Source organism: Rhopilema esculentum, unplaced genomic scaffold, assembly GCF_057945365.1.
Source record: "Rhopilema esculentum isolate cy_ngs unplaced genomic scaffold, ASM5794536v1 HiC_scaffold_24, whole genome shotgun sequence".
NCBI lineage: Eukaryota > Metazoa > Cnidaria > Scyphozoa > Rhizostomeae > Rhizostomatidae > Rhopilema > Rhopilema esculentum.
Genome location: NW_028300835.1, coordinates 475,225 through 490,605, shown reverse-complemented (window position 1 = coordinate 490,605; position 15,381 = coordinate 475,225). Strand labels below are relative to the sequence as shown.

At 36.4% G+C, this 15,381-nt stretch overlaps 1 protein-coding gene across 2 annotated transcripts; it reads left to right on the top strand.

Moving 5' to 3' along the window:
- The first annotated feature begins 954 nt into the window (after positions 1–954).
- Positions 955–15,351, top strand: LOC148957481 (MFS-type transporter SLC18B1-like). Of its 2 annotated transcripts, XM_089115293.1 has the most exons (18): positions 1,192–1,319; positions 1,820–1,887; positions 2,553–2,648; positions 3,359–3,432; positions 4,572–4,719; positions 5,441–5,509; positions 5,781–5,874; positions 6,722–6,793; positions 7,640–7,713; positions 8,261–8,359; positions 8,849–8,946; positions 9,535–9,630; positions 10,223–10,297; positions 10,716–10,782; positions 11,323–11,349; positions 12,017–12,072; positions 12,966–13,025; positions 13,857–15,351. In XM_089115293.1, the coding sequence occupies exons 3-17, from the start codon at positions 2,589–2,591 to the stop codon at positions 13,009–13,011; spliced, it is 1,155 nt and encodes a 384-aa protein (XP_088971419.1). In that variant the 5' UTR covers positions 1,192–1,319; positions 1,820–1,887; positions 2,553–2,588; the 3' UTR covers positions 13,012–13,025; positions 13,857–15,351. The 2 variants fall into 2 exon arrangements, with proteins under 2 accessions (XP_088971418.1, XP_088971419.1); XM_089115292.1 differs by lacking the exon at positions 1,820–1,887 and having other exon boundaries at positions 955–1,319.
- Positions 15,352–15,381: the final 30 nt, after the last annotated feature.

Sequence of the window (15,381 nt, the reverse complement as noted above, 5' to 3'; positions counted from 1 at the left end):
GCTTTAATGTTCTTATAGACTTTTTTATTATATAAAAAGTGTGTAGCTGCATAAAGTATTATCTATGCACTCACAAATGATTGTTATCGAATGTGAAAGCCAGCACTTTCTGAAATGGTCGTCCATTTATCTGGTATTATGGCGATTCTGTTTCCTTCTGGTTTAGTTCTCACCTTTGATATAAATTTTCCATAATCAATTGTTCTACTGCATTATATACCCCCAAATGCTTCCTTTCGATTGGATTGATCACGTTTTACTAAATTCTTTCTTGCCATACTTTTCTCTCCTCTTCTCCATATTTACATTCTACCCTCTCATTGGCTATATGTGAATACTCTTGTCAGAATAAGCTTTGAGATATTTTTTGTTGTGTAGTTTTTGTGGACCTAAGCGTGGTCCTTTTTGTGGATCTAGGGCCCTAAGAAAAATCTGAGACGGGGCACCTATTTACGAAGGCTACCCTGGGTGCCAGAGCCTCAATGGGGAAGGGACTGCAAGAAAGTCCATCCAACGCTGTAGAGCATGTATCATCGGGGCTTTTCTATACTTCGGGCCTGAGGTTTAAAAGTATAAAAAATTGACAAATTTTTGCAGCATTTTATATAAAAAATGTATATTTAATCCTTCACAAAGCATTTGAAAGTACGAATTTCATCCTGACAACCCACTTTTGTTGATAATAAACTAGTTAATGAAACAATTTTGGAAAAATTAGTCCAGCTCCAGCCAACAGTACCATTTTCTTAAGAATTAGTCTAGCCAACTTGTAGCCAGTGGTATCCCATTGAGTTTGCTCACGGCAGACCCCAACCCAGAATTTAGCCAAGCCTCCCTGAAAGTCCTCCTGAGGGATTTCTATACCTTTATGGGGATTTCTCATTTGGGGATTTCCTGTTCCGGGCTCAAATTTCCTAGCCTCGTGTCGACTCTCAATTTAAATTTTCATGAGGTGAGAACTGAGAATTGTTGCACAAGCGCAATGCAAGTATGAACCGAAGCTGCATGCTTATAAATCGACGGACAAATAGCAACATAGCACAATTACAACATAGTATTATACATTAAAAATGACAAACAAAACATATAATTCGCTCGAAAATGTCGATGGAGTCTCGGAAACTTCGCATGAGGAGGATAAAGGTCAAGATGAAACAAATGGAGCTGCGAAAACGGTCAACAATGATGTTGATTCTGATGACAAGAAGAAAGAGAGCATGTTTACACGAAAAAAAACGATAATTTTATTTTCCATTTCGCTTTACTGGTTTATAGTTGGTTGTGCCTTTGCAATGATAGCACCTTTCTTCCCTGGAGAGGTTGGTAACCCGTTGTTAGTGGGTCGCTGCCTGCAAACCTTTACTTACGCACTTAATATTTTGATCGTCAAACAACATGAGAAATCGTAGTTATAATAATAATTGGGAGTTGCCCAACCCCCATTCCCCTCTTAAGACTTTCATGCAAGGTATCTTGCCTGTTGGGATTGTTTTACGAGCCAAGAAAGTACTATGGGTTTATTTGTCACAGACTTGACACAGACAGAGCACTTAAGGCCTACTTCTCAAATTACAAAAGACCGTAATCGAGTTCTCATATTTAAATGTACATAAAACACTCACGATTTGACCCAACGATTGTTGATATCTATCAAGTGGCATGTGACTCGAAGACAATGAGAAGGGGGCGTGACCATTGATGTTTTCCCTGACTTTGGGCCTGTTTTTATGAGCAAATTTATCCCACCTCTCAGCCCATAATCTGGCAGGTGAGATGAAATCATTAAATTTTCACATGCTGATTCTATTCCACCTTCTAGCTGTTTATGGAAAAAATCATCCCACCTTCCCTGCCTGTGTGCTGACAAGTGGGACAAAATTGAATCAGGTTTATATTAACAATTCATCCCAACTTCCAGCTTCATCCCACTTTACAGTGTTTATATGGACAAAATTCATCCCACCTCAGTGAGATCCCACCTCTCATGCAATGGGATCCCACTTAACTGGCCTGGCTTGTTTTCCATATTAACGCAAAATGAAAAACACTTAGGATTCTATAGAAGAGTGGAATCTCACCTCTCAGCTCACAGGCTGGAAGGTTAGATGATTTTCTCCATATAAACAGGCCCTTTGACAATATACCATTTCGTTTTCCTGTTAAATATTTTGTTGTTTTGCCTATAACAAGAGACGCAGTTAAGCTAATTATGCAAGATACAGTAAAATACTATTTCACGACTTGACTACCTAGTCAAATGATTTGTTTTAGCTCAAATGATCTAAATCTTGGTTACAAGGCAGACCCATGTATTATTCAACCCCTGAAGTTGGTCTGTTTGATGCAAATAAAATATAAAAGAAACATTCCATATGGTTTTGCTTTCAAATCATTATTCAACATCTTATTCCCTCCATTTAGAATAGCACTATATTTAGACTTCACATTGGTTGAACTTTTTAACCTAAAAATTAAAAGATTGAGGGGTTGACTTATTGGTGGGTATAAAGACTAGTTCAAATTTTCAAGCAAATCTTAATTTTGTTTTCTAGGCAAGCCAGAAAGGTGCAAGTTTGTCTACTGTTGGAATGATATTTGCTAGTTATCCTTTGACTATATTTTTTGTGTCTCCAATTGTTGGAATTCTTGTAAGTGACCTTAACTATTGCATTATTATAACATTTATGACTAACTGTTGTGATGTAGCTGGTCAATGTTTTAAGTCTTTCCCTGGTTATGTCATTTCCTCACATTGTCACTTTTCATAATTTTTGTCAACCATGAGGGAGCAGTAATGGTAACATGTATATACATGATACCTTCTTTTTTAAGGAATGATTGCTCTTTCTGAAGACATGACCCTTCCATTGTAAATTACTTTGTTTTATGAAAGCCACCTCATTCAGAATGTTTAAGCTGCACCCAAGATCAGCCATGGATAAAACATACATTTACATACCTGTCAAGCTACTGTTGTGTCCTGCCATAAGATTTTGTGTATTTAGCCATAAGTTTGTGTATAAAACGGTAAATAAACCATAAGAAAGCCATAGTGTTTATTTCAAATGCCATTCATTATTTTTGTTGGTTTCAAAACAAATGCAGAATGAAAGCTTAATATTAATAACCAATAGAAAATGACTCGGTACAACCACTACCCACTATCAGTTTTGAAAATTGCTGACATTGCGCAAAACTTGGGCTGAACAAATAAGACTTGAGAGGTATGCATTTAGCTTTTTAGAGCAAATCATATGCTAATGATTGCAATATGTTCATGATTTTTGGTAATAGAGCTGTTTGAAGGATATAGCATCATTACCAAAGAAATGCTTGCAGGTTATCATTTTTCTTTCAGATACCAATAGCAGGACCAAAGACAGTCCTACTTCTTGGCTTGATTATAGAGGGTGGAACTCAGATTCTCTTTGGGTTTGTATTTGCTGGATTGCATGCAGTTTTTTATACCAGTCAATAAACTATTCTTCAGGCATCATAACATGTCAGTTTGAGCAGGAGCAGAGAAAAAGTTAAAGACTTTTGAAAGTGTAGCTGCAACTGTTAAGTCAAAAGATCCCCAGCACATGTGCTGCCTCTTTATTACCTTAAGTTTTAGCCTAAGCATTCAGAACTTCTCTTGCTTGTCCTTCAGTTTACAGAAACCAAAAAGTGCATGTTGGTTGTATTGCTCCCCTCCTTGCTGCCCTGAGTTTCATAAGACAATTTCATTTTCAGTTTCAAACAATTTTAAAATTCCACTATATACAATGCAAAATGACAAAAGTTTAATAACATTTAGTATAACATATGAGCTAATTAACTAATACATGACAAATGCTACAGAAAAAACTAAAAGAAAACAGTATAAATTATGCATACTGTAAAAGCTTGATTAAGCCCGCTCTCTATTAAACCCCCCTCTTAACCCCCAATGTCAAACAAAAAAAAATGTGCATTAATTGGGTCTTTTGATGGGTGTGATGACGATAAGATTATGTGCATTAAAGAAGGCCCGTGTAAATACTTACTTGAGCCCCTTAGAAGTCAGCGAAATTTGTTTAGAAGGTGTCCCAGGAGATATCAATTGATCCTGGTGACTCAAAGATGAAGAAGTTATAATTGATTAATTTTGAGAAACTTTCAAAGCTGCTAGCAAAGATCTTGACAACATTTGTATGACATTTCCATAACAAAAAAGGGTATTTTTATAACATTTTTTACATTGAATTGTTAACAAGCCCTCCCTCTCCAATAGGCCCCCCTCTAAGACAGAAAGAAATAAATAAGCCTCTAGGGGGCTTAATAGAGCTTTTACTGTAGTCATGAAAAACAAGTGAATTGTATGTTGGGGAATTACTTAAGGAAGGGCTCGCTCAGTAGCTAGGCTAATAAAGGAGAGCACCCCCTGTTTAGAAATTATTGACTATAATATTGACTATAATTCCTTACAAAATATTCCAAAAATGTTTTTAAAAATTTACCTACCTAGCTTTTGACAAATCTAATTCATTCTGGCAATGACATTTGGCTTTTACATGTTTTTTTATTTCTCCTCTTTTATTTTATTACAGCTTTGTGGATATGATGCCAGACAAAGAAACATTTGTTGCATTTTGCTTCCTGATTAGAATTGTGAGTGCCATTGGTGGAGCTGCAACGTCAACATCTGCCTTAACAATAATAACACAAACATTCAAAGACAACCTATCCCCAGCTGTGGTAAGATTTTTTCCAATTTTGTGCAATATAATACGCACTGAGAGTTTATGATCTGTAAAACTGCATTTAGTAAAATGTTAATTAGTCTTACTTTTTTGCAGTTTATAAAAATAATATGAATTATTTTCTCATACTTGATTCGTGGACAGAAGAGAAAATTCTCTCAACCTACCTTATGCTGTAATAAGTAGCTTAGCCTTGCTGGTAAAAAGGAATTTTCTTGTTTCAGTTAGTTATAAAAAAGTGAAATTACCTTAAAAAAAGCTTTGACTCCCAGCTGAGCAACACCTCTATCTGATTTGTTTAACATTGACTCTATGAAGATAACAGTGCTTACTGGACGGTCCTTAATCTGAATGCAGTACTGAAGATGATAAAGCACAACCCAAAGATGCTTCCAAGACTTATAAATTTAATCTGATTTCAAAGTTATTTCTCAATCTTGAGCATAATTTCAAAGTTTTATAAAAAACTTTAATCTCCCCTGATTCATTTTGACTCATAACTAGCTAAATATATGTTGGTCTTTTATCAGAGCAATATATTCCAACAAACTGCACATTCAGTAAGGTTAAAAACTTTTAAATCTCTATATTAATTTACTTCTGCTTTGTTTCCTCTTTGACTCTCTGCCAGATTGCCAAACTTTCTGCAATTCTCTTGATTTTATTTCTTTGAGCTAAACTGATTTGTTCTTTAAACTGATTCTATCCCTTCTTAGGGCATAATGGAAACATTTGGTGGCTTTGGAATGATGGCAGGTCCCCCTATTGGTGGACTTCTGTATTCAGTAAGTACAGTATAACTCCATTTGGGATTCGTACTTGACAACATAGATTGGCACAAGGTCAACTGACCCAACACCTTTTGGTGTCTATAACTTTTCTTTGGTTCCTCTAAGTCTCTTTGTATGCATATAATGGCTTTCTGAGATAGCTCCTCTAAAATGTTGAAGGAGAGGTAATATAGGTCTGAAGCTTGTATGCTGCCGTTGATGTTGATACCGATAGGTGACAATGGATATACAAATGTTTGTTGAAAACTTTCATGTCTTTTTCAAGGTTGGTGGATTCAAGTTGCCCTTTCTAGCTGTTGGAATCCTTGCGCTTGTCAGCTCGATACCAATTTATTTCATTCTTCCAAAAGATGATACTAGTGGGTTCATTATACACCAGTTCTCCTCAATCAATTTTTTTATTAACATATTGTCATTTTTCTCAAAAATGTTTTTTGTTTGAATCTTAGAAATTTGTTAATTGATAATCAGACATCTATTGGTCAACAGTTTTCTTATTTCATAAAATGTAGAAATAAAGGCTAAATTACTTTTAAGTGCAAAATGTTTGGTGGTAGGTGAGAGTTTCACAAAACGCATCACCCCATCGATGTTGAAACACCAGTCAACCTACAGGGAAACCAGTCGAGTTTGCACGCAGGTTATCGCCTCCCTGCTGTCGAGTTTATGAATTCGGCGCTTAAAGCCTGTGATAAACTGCCTTTGCAGTAATGAACATGTGAAGGCTGATTGTCAGGTTTCAAAGCCTTATGCTGCAGATTTCGTTATTGTTGATTCGTGTTGATAACAAGCATCGATACCATTGATTACCTTATTCCGAAAACATCATACAACCGATACTCTCAATGTTAACCAAGCCAAATGTATACTGCCTTTAAACATTTGGAAAGTATGTGCTACTCTGCGAATCTCCAATATGGGTCAGCCCGAAATGCCATTTATTTTCCTTAATGGATAATAAAATTTCGTAACGTAGGGTCTTTTGCCAAGCAAGCATGGGATAATAATAATGGAATGAAAAATGATCCAATTCTGATAGAATGAAGAAAATTTGAAAAGATGGATTTTCAAGATCACAATAAGTAGACAAGAGTTGCTTTTTTAGGTCATTTTAGAAGTGTACATGTTCGAACTCAGTTAATTTATCCCGTGACACTAAATCATTTATAGGAAATATTGACTGTATGATCTATCAATTCATTATAGGAACTGAAACATCAGAAACAGATAAAGGAGCATTATGGCGGGCGTTAAAGATACCCGCAATAATTGTTGTTGGTATGTATTTCGTGATAATCATAATACCTTGCTGTGTACGTACAGTAGAACATTTCCATTAGGGACATCTGCGAGCATCTGTTGGATCAGAGACTCTCCGTTGTACGGAAGTGCACGGCCTTCGAAAAAGGGGGGTTAGGGGCCAGGGGGCTGGGACCATGGGGCTGGGCACGCCCCTCACTTATTTCAAAACAAAAGAGATTTCTGTAAAATCTTTTGGTAAGGATCTGTAGTTTGCCTTTGCTCCCCCCTCCATTCTCCAACTTGCATCGAAGCCCCTGAAGTGAACAATGTTTGGAGGCTAAATCTACAGAGCTTTGTTTGTTAAGAAGGTATTTCGGGACGAAACAGCGCTTACAAAACTTCGGTTGAATGACCCACTGAAGTAACTTGAAGGTGTCCAACCGCCGAATTTCTCATCAGTGAGGTACTAGGTATGTTTTAAACCTAATATTAAATTGCCCGCAAAAATTTCCAGTGTGAATCCCCGTAGCGCCCTGACTAATTGTTTCAAAGTGTCTGCTGTAAGGAAATATCTGCTAACTGTATTTGAACTCAATATTTTCTTTGGTTGAATCATTTTTAGAGCGTCTCTTTCTTATAGCTGTATAGGGTTTACTGTGCTTGAACTCAATATTTTCTTTGGTTGAATCATTTTTAGAGCGTCTCTTTCTTATAGCTGTATAGGGTTTACTGTGTTTGAACTCAATATGTTCTTTCGTTGAACCGTTTTTAGAGCGTCTCTTTCTTAAAGCTCTCCACAGATTCATAAAATTGCTGGTGTGATCAATTCGTAGATATTCTCATTGAGTTCTAATTGGATCCATGAATCTTTTTATCCCGTAGCGGTATCGATTGTTGTTAGTGGCATTGCATTGAGTTTCTTAGATCCAACCCTGCAGAAGCATTTGCAAAAGCCAGTGAGTTGAAACAATGCAATCTTTATTGTTGAGTCTTTTCGTCTGCCAAACTTTGCAGTTATTGTAATACAAAAAAATACAGCTTTTGTTATGGCGGTGTTTCAATTTTATCCTATCTTTTGAAATTTTACTTTCTTTATTAGATCTAATTTTAGGGAAATAAAATCGTCTAAAGAGCGGAGCCGCGGTAAGGCAATGGGGCCGCGAAAATATTAAAGTTTTATGTTCCCAAAGATTTATGTGCCCAAATAACGTAGCATTGCACAAAAGGGCCTTTGAGAATAAATTGTTTCTTTTGAATTGAACCCAATAAAGGCCATATTTCGACTGAATTAATAATTTGTTCATATTGCCGTAAAAAGCCGGCACAAGCCCCTTATACCCCTTCTAGTTTCCATCCTTTTAGCTGTTTTCCAAAATTTTTTTTACAGATTTTAACGTAGATATACTTTTACAAATTTCTATGTGATATTTAGCCTAAATATTCCTATAATTATGTGTATCTTTAAACCGTTCATTTTTTTCACACCTAACTGTTGTTTTTCAGTTCCATTTGAACAGTTTTAAAGTGGGCTTAGTATTCCTCATCGCCCCTGGTTTATATGCAATTCTGGCACCTCTATTTGGAATGATTGCTGATAAAACCGTAAGACTTCCTTTCACTCATTCTAAAAATTATTCGTTTGGAAAATTAACCTTTTTTCTGGGCGTTGCTCGTGATTTGGTAAATAACGAGTCTCATACCAATTTCTGGGTTTCTCCACATGTAATGCAGGCTGTTTAGTTCCAACAAAAGTTCGATTGCAGGGAGGGGTGTTGGTTAGTGCGTTGTTAAAATTACCGTTGAAACGAAATTAATATTTGGGGCTGCCCACTGTATTGCTTTCCATTTAGTAGCATCTATAAAGGAAATCTAGTACTGTTTGACAATTATTAGGGGGGGAGGGCTCCAACTCCCTAGTCCCCCCGCTTTCGACGGCCCTGGTTAAACCCAGTCAATTAAATCTTTGATTGTGGGTAAAATGATAAAAGTACTATATATTTGGCTTCGTCAGCAAATTTTACTTTTATAACCTTCAATTTTTTTTTTTTGGTTGCTACTTGCTAACATAATCCACCTGTCTGATATTTGCAGGACAAGAGAATTACAATGTCTCTAGGTGCAATAGTATGCGGCATTTCGTACATAGCATTAGGACCTTTCCCCCTCATACCTTCAGCCATCCTGCCTCGGTAAGTATTTCTTTTATAATCTTCGGCTAGTGAACGCAACATAGTCGTCTTTCTTAACTCTGTAAAATACTTATTTAATATTTATCGCTCAGCTCAATGTAATTTTGAGTTGCTCCTCTTTCTTAATCTTCGATGCACCGGTTTGTTTAGTCGACTTCTGTTGAGGCCACATCAAATTCTACTTTGAAGCTGGGTCGTTAATGAAGAAACAGTCTTTCATTTTCAGGGTTTTTATTTTAAGGTTTCTCATTTTCAGGTGAGTGTAGCCAGTAAAATTACTTTAACTGGAATACCAGTTAAAAGATGCCACAGTTTTGTTTATAATGGATGTGTCAAAATACACACTATCGCTGATGTCATTTATTCCGTCGTTATTTATTTGTGAATGTGCTATAGCACTGTAGCCTTGTAATAGAACATGTGATGTTTTTCTTCAGTGTGCCATTAACTGAAGTTGTTCAATTGTTTTCCTTTGACTCTCTTTCATACAACTCATGTCTGGTTTCTCATATTTCAAATATAGTTCCAGGTTGCGTTATTTCGTGACTATGGTTATTTTGATATCGCTGTATTTTTTATTTACTTTAGGACTCTTTGGATGAATTGTATTGCTTTGGCATTACTTGGTTTGGGTGTAGCGCCGTTATTTATCCCAGCTTTAGCTGACATGGGCGAGTCGGCTGAGTAAGTAAATCTTATTACTTTCTCAGTATTTTTTTCCTGGAGGGATTAATTTGTGAAGGTTGGGCATTAGGGATTTATTTATAGTCGCATGCCTTAATTCGGCTACTTAACCCCCCTACGCTCAATAATTTTTAAGAAAGTAAAATTTTAAGCAATATTATCCAACAACTGCCACCGACAGCTTTATTCTAGAAAATCTAACCCCCATGAAAGCTAGACGTTTAGAATGGTGTGTTTTAAGCTTAAAACTTTGCCTCAATCTAGATCCAAGGTAGTTGAATTTTCCATATTACGTATTTCCGTTGTTCAGCTACTGTCCCTCCAGAAAGGTTTTTAGCACGTCCATTCGCTAAAGGGTTCTTTTAAAAAGATTGTCGCCAGTATAAAAACCAACACTGCACCTTCTCCCCCCCCCCCCCAAAAAAATGTTGGTTTCAGAGCTAATCTTCTTTCTATCCAGTTGGAATCAGACAGCTCTTAAGTTATGAATATTGTTTAATGTTGGAGTGGGAGATTGGGATACTATTAATGATTTGCAACATCTAGTGAAATGAACTTATACTATTAGAATGCATTGTGTGTTCTTTTCTAGACGATATGGTATGAACAAAGGTCTCGCAACCAAAAGCGCTTTGTCTTCGATATTCAATTCGATGTTCAACATTGGGTACGTGGTTTCTTCTATAGGCCAGCATACAATACGCGAAGTAGGGAAGAAACGGGACCTAAACTTTCCATTTCGTGTTTTTAATGTTGCGAGCCAAGTACGATCGTATACCAAGGCGGTGGCTTAAACGAGTTCCAATCCCTGTCACTATTACTTGGCTTGACTTAACTTTAAAGGATTCTTTCTACTTTAATAATCCATTAAATCAATAGGACAAGGCATTTTCAGGATGTGAATCCTGGCTTTCTTGATTTTAATGACAGTCAAATATTTGTGTGTGACATTAACAACCGGTCATTTCTATTTCATCATCAAATTTGTAAGAACCCCTGTGAAAGTTGAAAGTCAGTGATGGTCAAAAAACCTTTCGATTTGTTAAACGAAAGTTTTTATTTCCTTTTTTTCAAAATCATTTCAGAGCTATAGCTGGTCCCACGGTGGGTTCAATACTTGTGGAGCGATTGAACTTTGGTTGGGGAGCCGGGGTAAGTATCTCCTTTGTTTGATATTATAATACGTGATCATTTTTGCATACAGTATCACATTTAACGCTATTGTGTGCAGAATAGGATGGTTCTAAGTGCTACTCCCAGCTTCATGCCAAATGTGATTATCTTCCCGCTTAATATTGCTTTGTCAGTAGGGAATCATGATTCCAGAAACAGAACGGTTAACATTGATTTTCATTTTCTGCTTACATACATCATCATGTTCACATACATATTATCATATTCACATAGATTATCATATATACATGAATTCTCATATTCACATATATTGACATATTTAACGCTTCGATGTGTGAAGCAAGTCGGTGCTGAGTTGCTCCTCAATGTTATCCACTTAATTCGATCACCACGCTACTCAAAGTACAGTTCTATTTGCGTGGCAATTAGCACTCTGCAACAGTAATCATTTAGATACTGCATAATTCGTAAACTATTTGGTTTTTTTGTCAGCTTCTTCTTTTTTCAATTTTTTCATTTTTGCCGGAAATCCATTTGAGATATATATTTTTCTCTTAGATAATTGGTTTCTGTTTAGCTTTAACGGTATGTTTTTCACATTCACAAATCATTAGCTACATTGACAAAACGTCTATGTGTAATGTGTGCAAATGGGAGTCCTGCGGAGAAGCAAAGTGGAAGAGTATTCAATTCAAGCCCCCTCCCCTACACCTCTTAGTCAACTAACATCTGCAAATCAAAGAACATAAGTCCCAAATGAACATTTAATATCATGAATAAACTCTCCACAGCATTACAATACGACTAAGTTGGTGTCAACAAAATCTATTGCTTTATCATTTCTTTGGAAACTATTCCTTGAGATTTCTCATGATCTTTTTACAACTTTCAAAATTAAGACTCGTGTTCTTCATTCGCCTTAAGTTGTTGATTGTTCCTTGTTACCAATTAATTCAATAATCATCTGAATTTTAATCTAAAGGGCCGTTTGAAACTGATGTCACTCCAAATTTCTATCAGTTTTAACCGCAGCTATCCTGTCGTCTTGACACCCCTTTCCCTTGTGACGTGACATTCAAACTGAAATTAAGTTGTTGATAGAGTTATGTTCTCTTATGATGTGTATTAAGTTACTTCTTTTTATGTAATTTGCAGTAGAGTTTCGTATAGTTAGTATTGTAAGCACCATATAACTTAGTACTTTCTGCCCTTTGCTCTTTGATAGATTACGCAAAATCTAATTTTGTTGCAGGGATTTGTCATACTTGTGTTTACCTTTTTCGAAAGAAGAACAAGAAGATATAAAGAGTAAGGAGTATTTTTATCGTATTTTTCGTAAGAATTTTACCTTGCAAAAATCATTTTCCTGTTAATCTATGCCCTCAAAATTGGGAAGAAAGTTATGATAACAAATTTGACATAATTCATATAATATGGGAATGGTTTATACAAGGCCTAAATTAAGTTACCCTATACAGGGCGGCCGGGAACCATGGAGGACTAAGGTCAGGCAGAATACTTGGGCCCATTTCTACCAAAAATGGATTTAAAATGTATGCAATTTTCTTTATTTACTTTTAATTTATATTCGTAAAGAATTGCCAAACTTTTCAAATATAGATATGATCTGAAATTACCATGTTATTTAGAATCATACTTTAAAAGAGACATTTTAATGACCAGAGGGCCCCCTTTGCTTACGTGACCATGGGCAATTGCCAACTTGCCCCCCTCTCGGTGGGCTTGGTTCTATATTTTTTAAAATGCTCCCTTTGGTTGTCTTTTGCTTCAGTCGTTTTGATTAAATTTTTCATTTTCGTCTGTTAGTCTAAGGCTAACAATAATGATAATAATCTGCCAAATCTCCATTTCGGAGCAGTTACCGTAACATAAAAACCCAAAATTGCCAAAAAAAACATCATGTGGAGTGTCTAAATCTAAATATTCCTATTTTTCTAAAGCTGTAATCTAAGACAAATTGCAACGGGACTTTTCATCGAAGAATGGGCTTAATATCATATTAGGAAACTTTTAGGAAATATTTTCATTAGAAAGCTGCCGAAATGTATTTAGGGGTGTTATCTGTATTTTCCTTATTGGTACCAATGATCTATGTGGTTTTAGATTAGAAATAGCTGGGTCAATTTTTTTTTAGTTAAACTTTAGCTTATTGACTAGAATTAAATGAACGTATTTCGTAGGTCAAAGAAGACTGATGTTGATGAGAGTCGCCCAATTCTTGCCTAGTGTCAATGCTACTGGTATGTTTGGTTGTGCAGTATTTTGCCGTTGCTTGAATTTTCATTCATCACTTAATTACAACAAGCGAGGTCTTTTACTGTTCCTCATGAAGGAAGTTCACCGAATCATCAGATGACAATAATGATCATATTTTGTTGTACTAATATCTGTAATTACGGTAAATTTGCTCTCTCTCTCTCTCTCTCTCTCTCTCTCTCTCTCTCTCTCTCTCTCTCTCTCTCTCTCTCTCTCTCTCTCTCTCTCTCTCTCTCTCTCTCTCTCTCTCTCTCTCTCTCTCTCTCTCTATGAGCGAGTGGGCGGGCGGCATCATGTCAGCAGCGCAACCTGCATCAAAGAGAAGTAACTCGCCTTTAATGTGATCAATCCTTTATTACTTCTGGCTGCGAATATTTGCACAAGAAAGTTGCAAAAGCTTTTGCTCTTGTGTCAGTCGATTACGTTTTGACCTTCTCAACAATGTGTATTTGGGTAGAACTCTCCTTAGATGAAACAAAATAGAAAAGTGATAGTGTCACAAAAAAAAATATTTTGCAGTTCAAAAAAAATATTGCAATACGAGGATAATGTATATGGAGGGGCAAAGATTAAGAAGAAGGTCAGAAACAAGCTGGGTGGGGAATTTGAAGAAATGTCGTATAGAGACTGGGACTATGATGTGCAGGAAGGTGGAGAACCGGGATAGATAGGGCCAGAATGTTAATAACACGCAACTTCGGTGTTAGTTGTTGCCAGCTCCTTGGTAATTGCTTTGCTAAGCCCTCACGCTGTAAGAAAAGGTCCAGCTTCCCTTGCTCAGTTTCTTTCTAATTTCCTCTTCATTTGTTACACAGGAAACGCGCTAATACCCCGTGCTGGTCACTTCAAATGGGTTTGTACCAGATCTCAACTGATCCGTGACACGTTGGAGATTATGTTTTTATGGAAATATTTTCTTACATAAAAGGACACTTAATTTTAAATTTCAACTAGTTATTTTAAACAAAACATTCTTGTCGTCTTTGTGCAAATACATTTAACATTTATTTATCCTTTCATCAATAGTTATTTCACCCACTCTCCCTTTTTATTCTTCCCAAGCCTAATCTTTGTCACTGTTTTCTTCATCTTTTAATGCAATATTTTGGTGTAGATATGTTCAAAGTTTTAAAAATTGTCCTATATGACGAGAGGGGGTGCTTTGTGCCAATCAACTACACCCCAACACCGCTTTACAGTAGTTGATGGGCAAAATTGCTAATTTTCTGTGACAATTTCGTTTTAGTTAGTTAAAATTCAGCATGTTGTCTTTGCAAATACCTCCATCGTCAAGCTATATCTATCACGCTCCCAAGCCACCCACCCCTTTTATCAAGACGCCCCAATAGATTTATGTGTAGATTGATGACAGAGTAGAATCTTGTTATTTCAGTAGCTTTTTAAAACGTCTTCATTCTTTAACCACAATACAATTAACTCGTTTTTTTTAATCGCAGAAATTGCTTGCAGTTTTATTAATTTTGTACTTTTTATGCTAGTTCGATTTGATTATACTTTTCCTCTGCCATTTTAATTATGTTGCAATTTAACAACTTAGGATATGAGCTTTGGCCATTAATATTTGAAGTTAAGGCTTAAGCGCCTTGAAGGGTGTAGATTCATATGTATACTTTAAAATAATCAGTTACCTGATACAGTGGAACCTCAAATAGCGGCAGCCTTCAGGAGCCAAGCTTAGTGGCCGTTTTTTAAAGGTTACCTCTAAAGGAAGGTTTTTTCATATATTCTCCCTATCGAAAAAGCGGAGGTTTTCACATGTGAGATCACCACCAGTTCGGCAGGGACCTGGGACTTCCTCAACTAACCGCAAATCTGGAGATGGCTGTTCCGCAGAAGTGACCGTTATTAGAGGTTCCACTGTATCAGACCTGTCAACCCTCTCGGTTCAGCCGGAGACACCCGGTTTTGACTGCTTTCTCCCGGTCTCCCGGTTTTTAAAATTTTTCTCCCGGTTTCAAAGATGTCTAGCAGAATGTCTAGGAAGAATCTTCACCGAATGTTCGATTGAACTGCGCATCTCATGCTTCAAAGACAGGTCCATCGTGTATGTTTTCTTTTTACGGAGGTAAAATTTAGATATACTGGTCACATTGACTTCCACATGACAACAATCTTTTTTGTTAGTGCTTACTGATTAACAAAAAGCACTTAAAGTTATTAGAAAGATACCTCTCATGATCACTTTTGTCATAAACTGTTTGCCGAGCACAACATTTTATCAGGTATATTTATTCCCTTAACAAATCACTGTGATCTCCCCGTTTTTGACCAAATCTCCCTGTTTTTCTTTAGGAAAAATCTAAAATCTCCAGGTTTTGA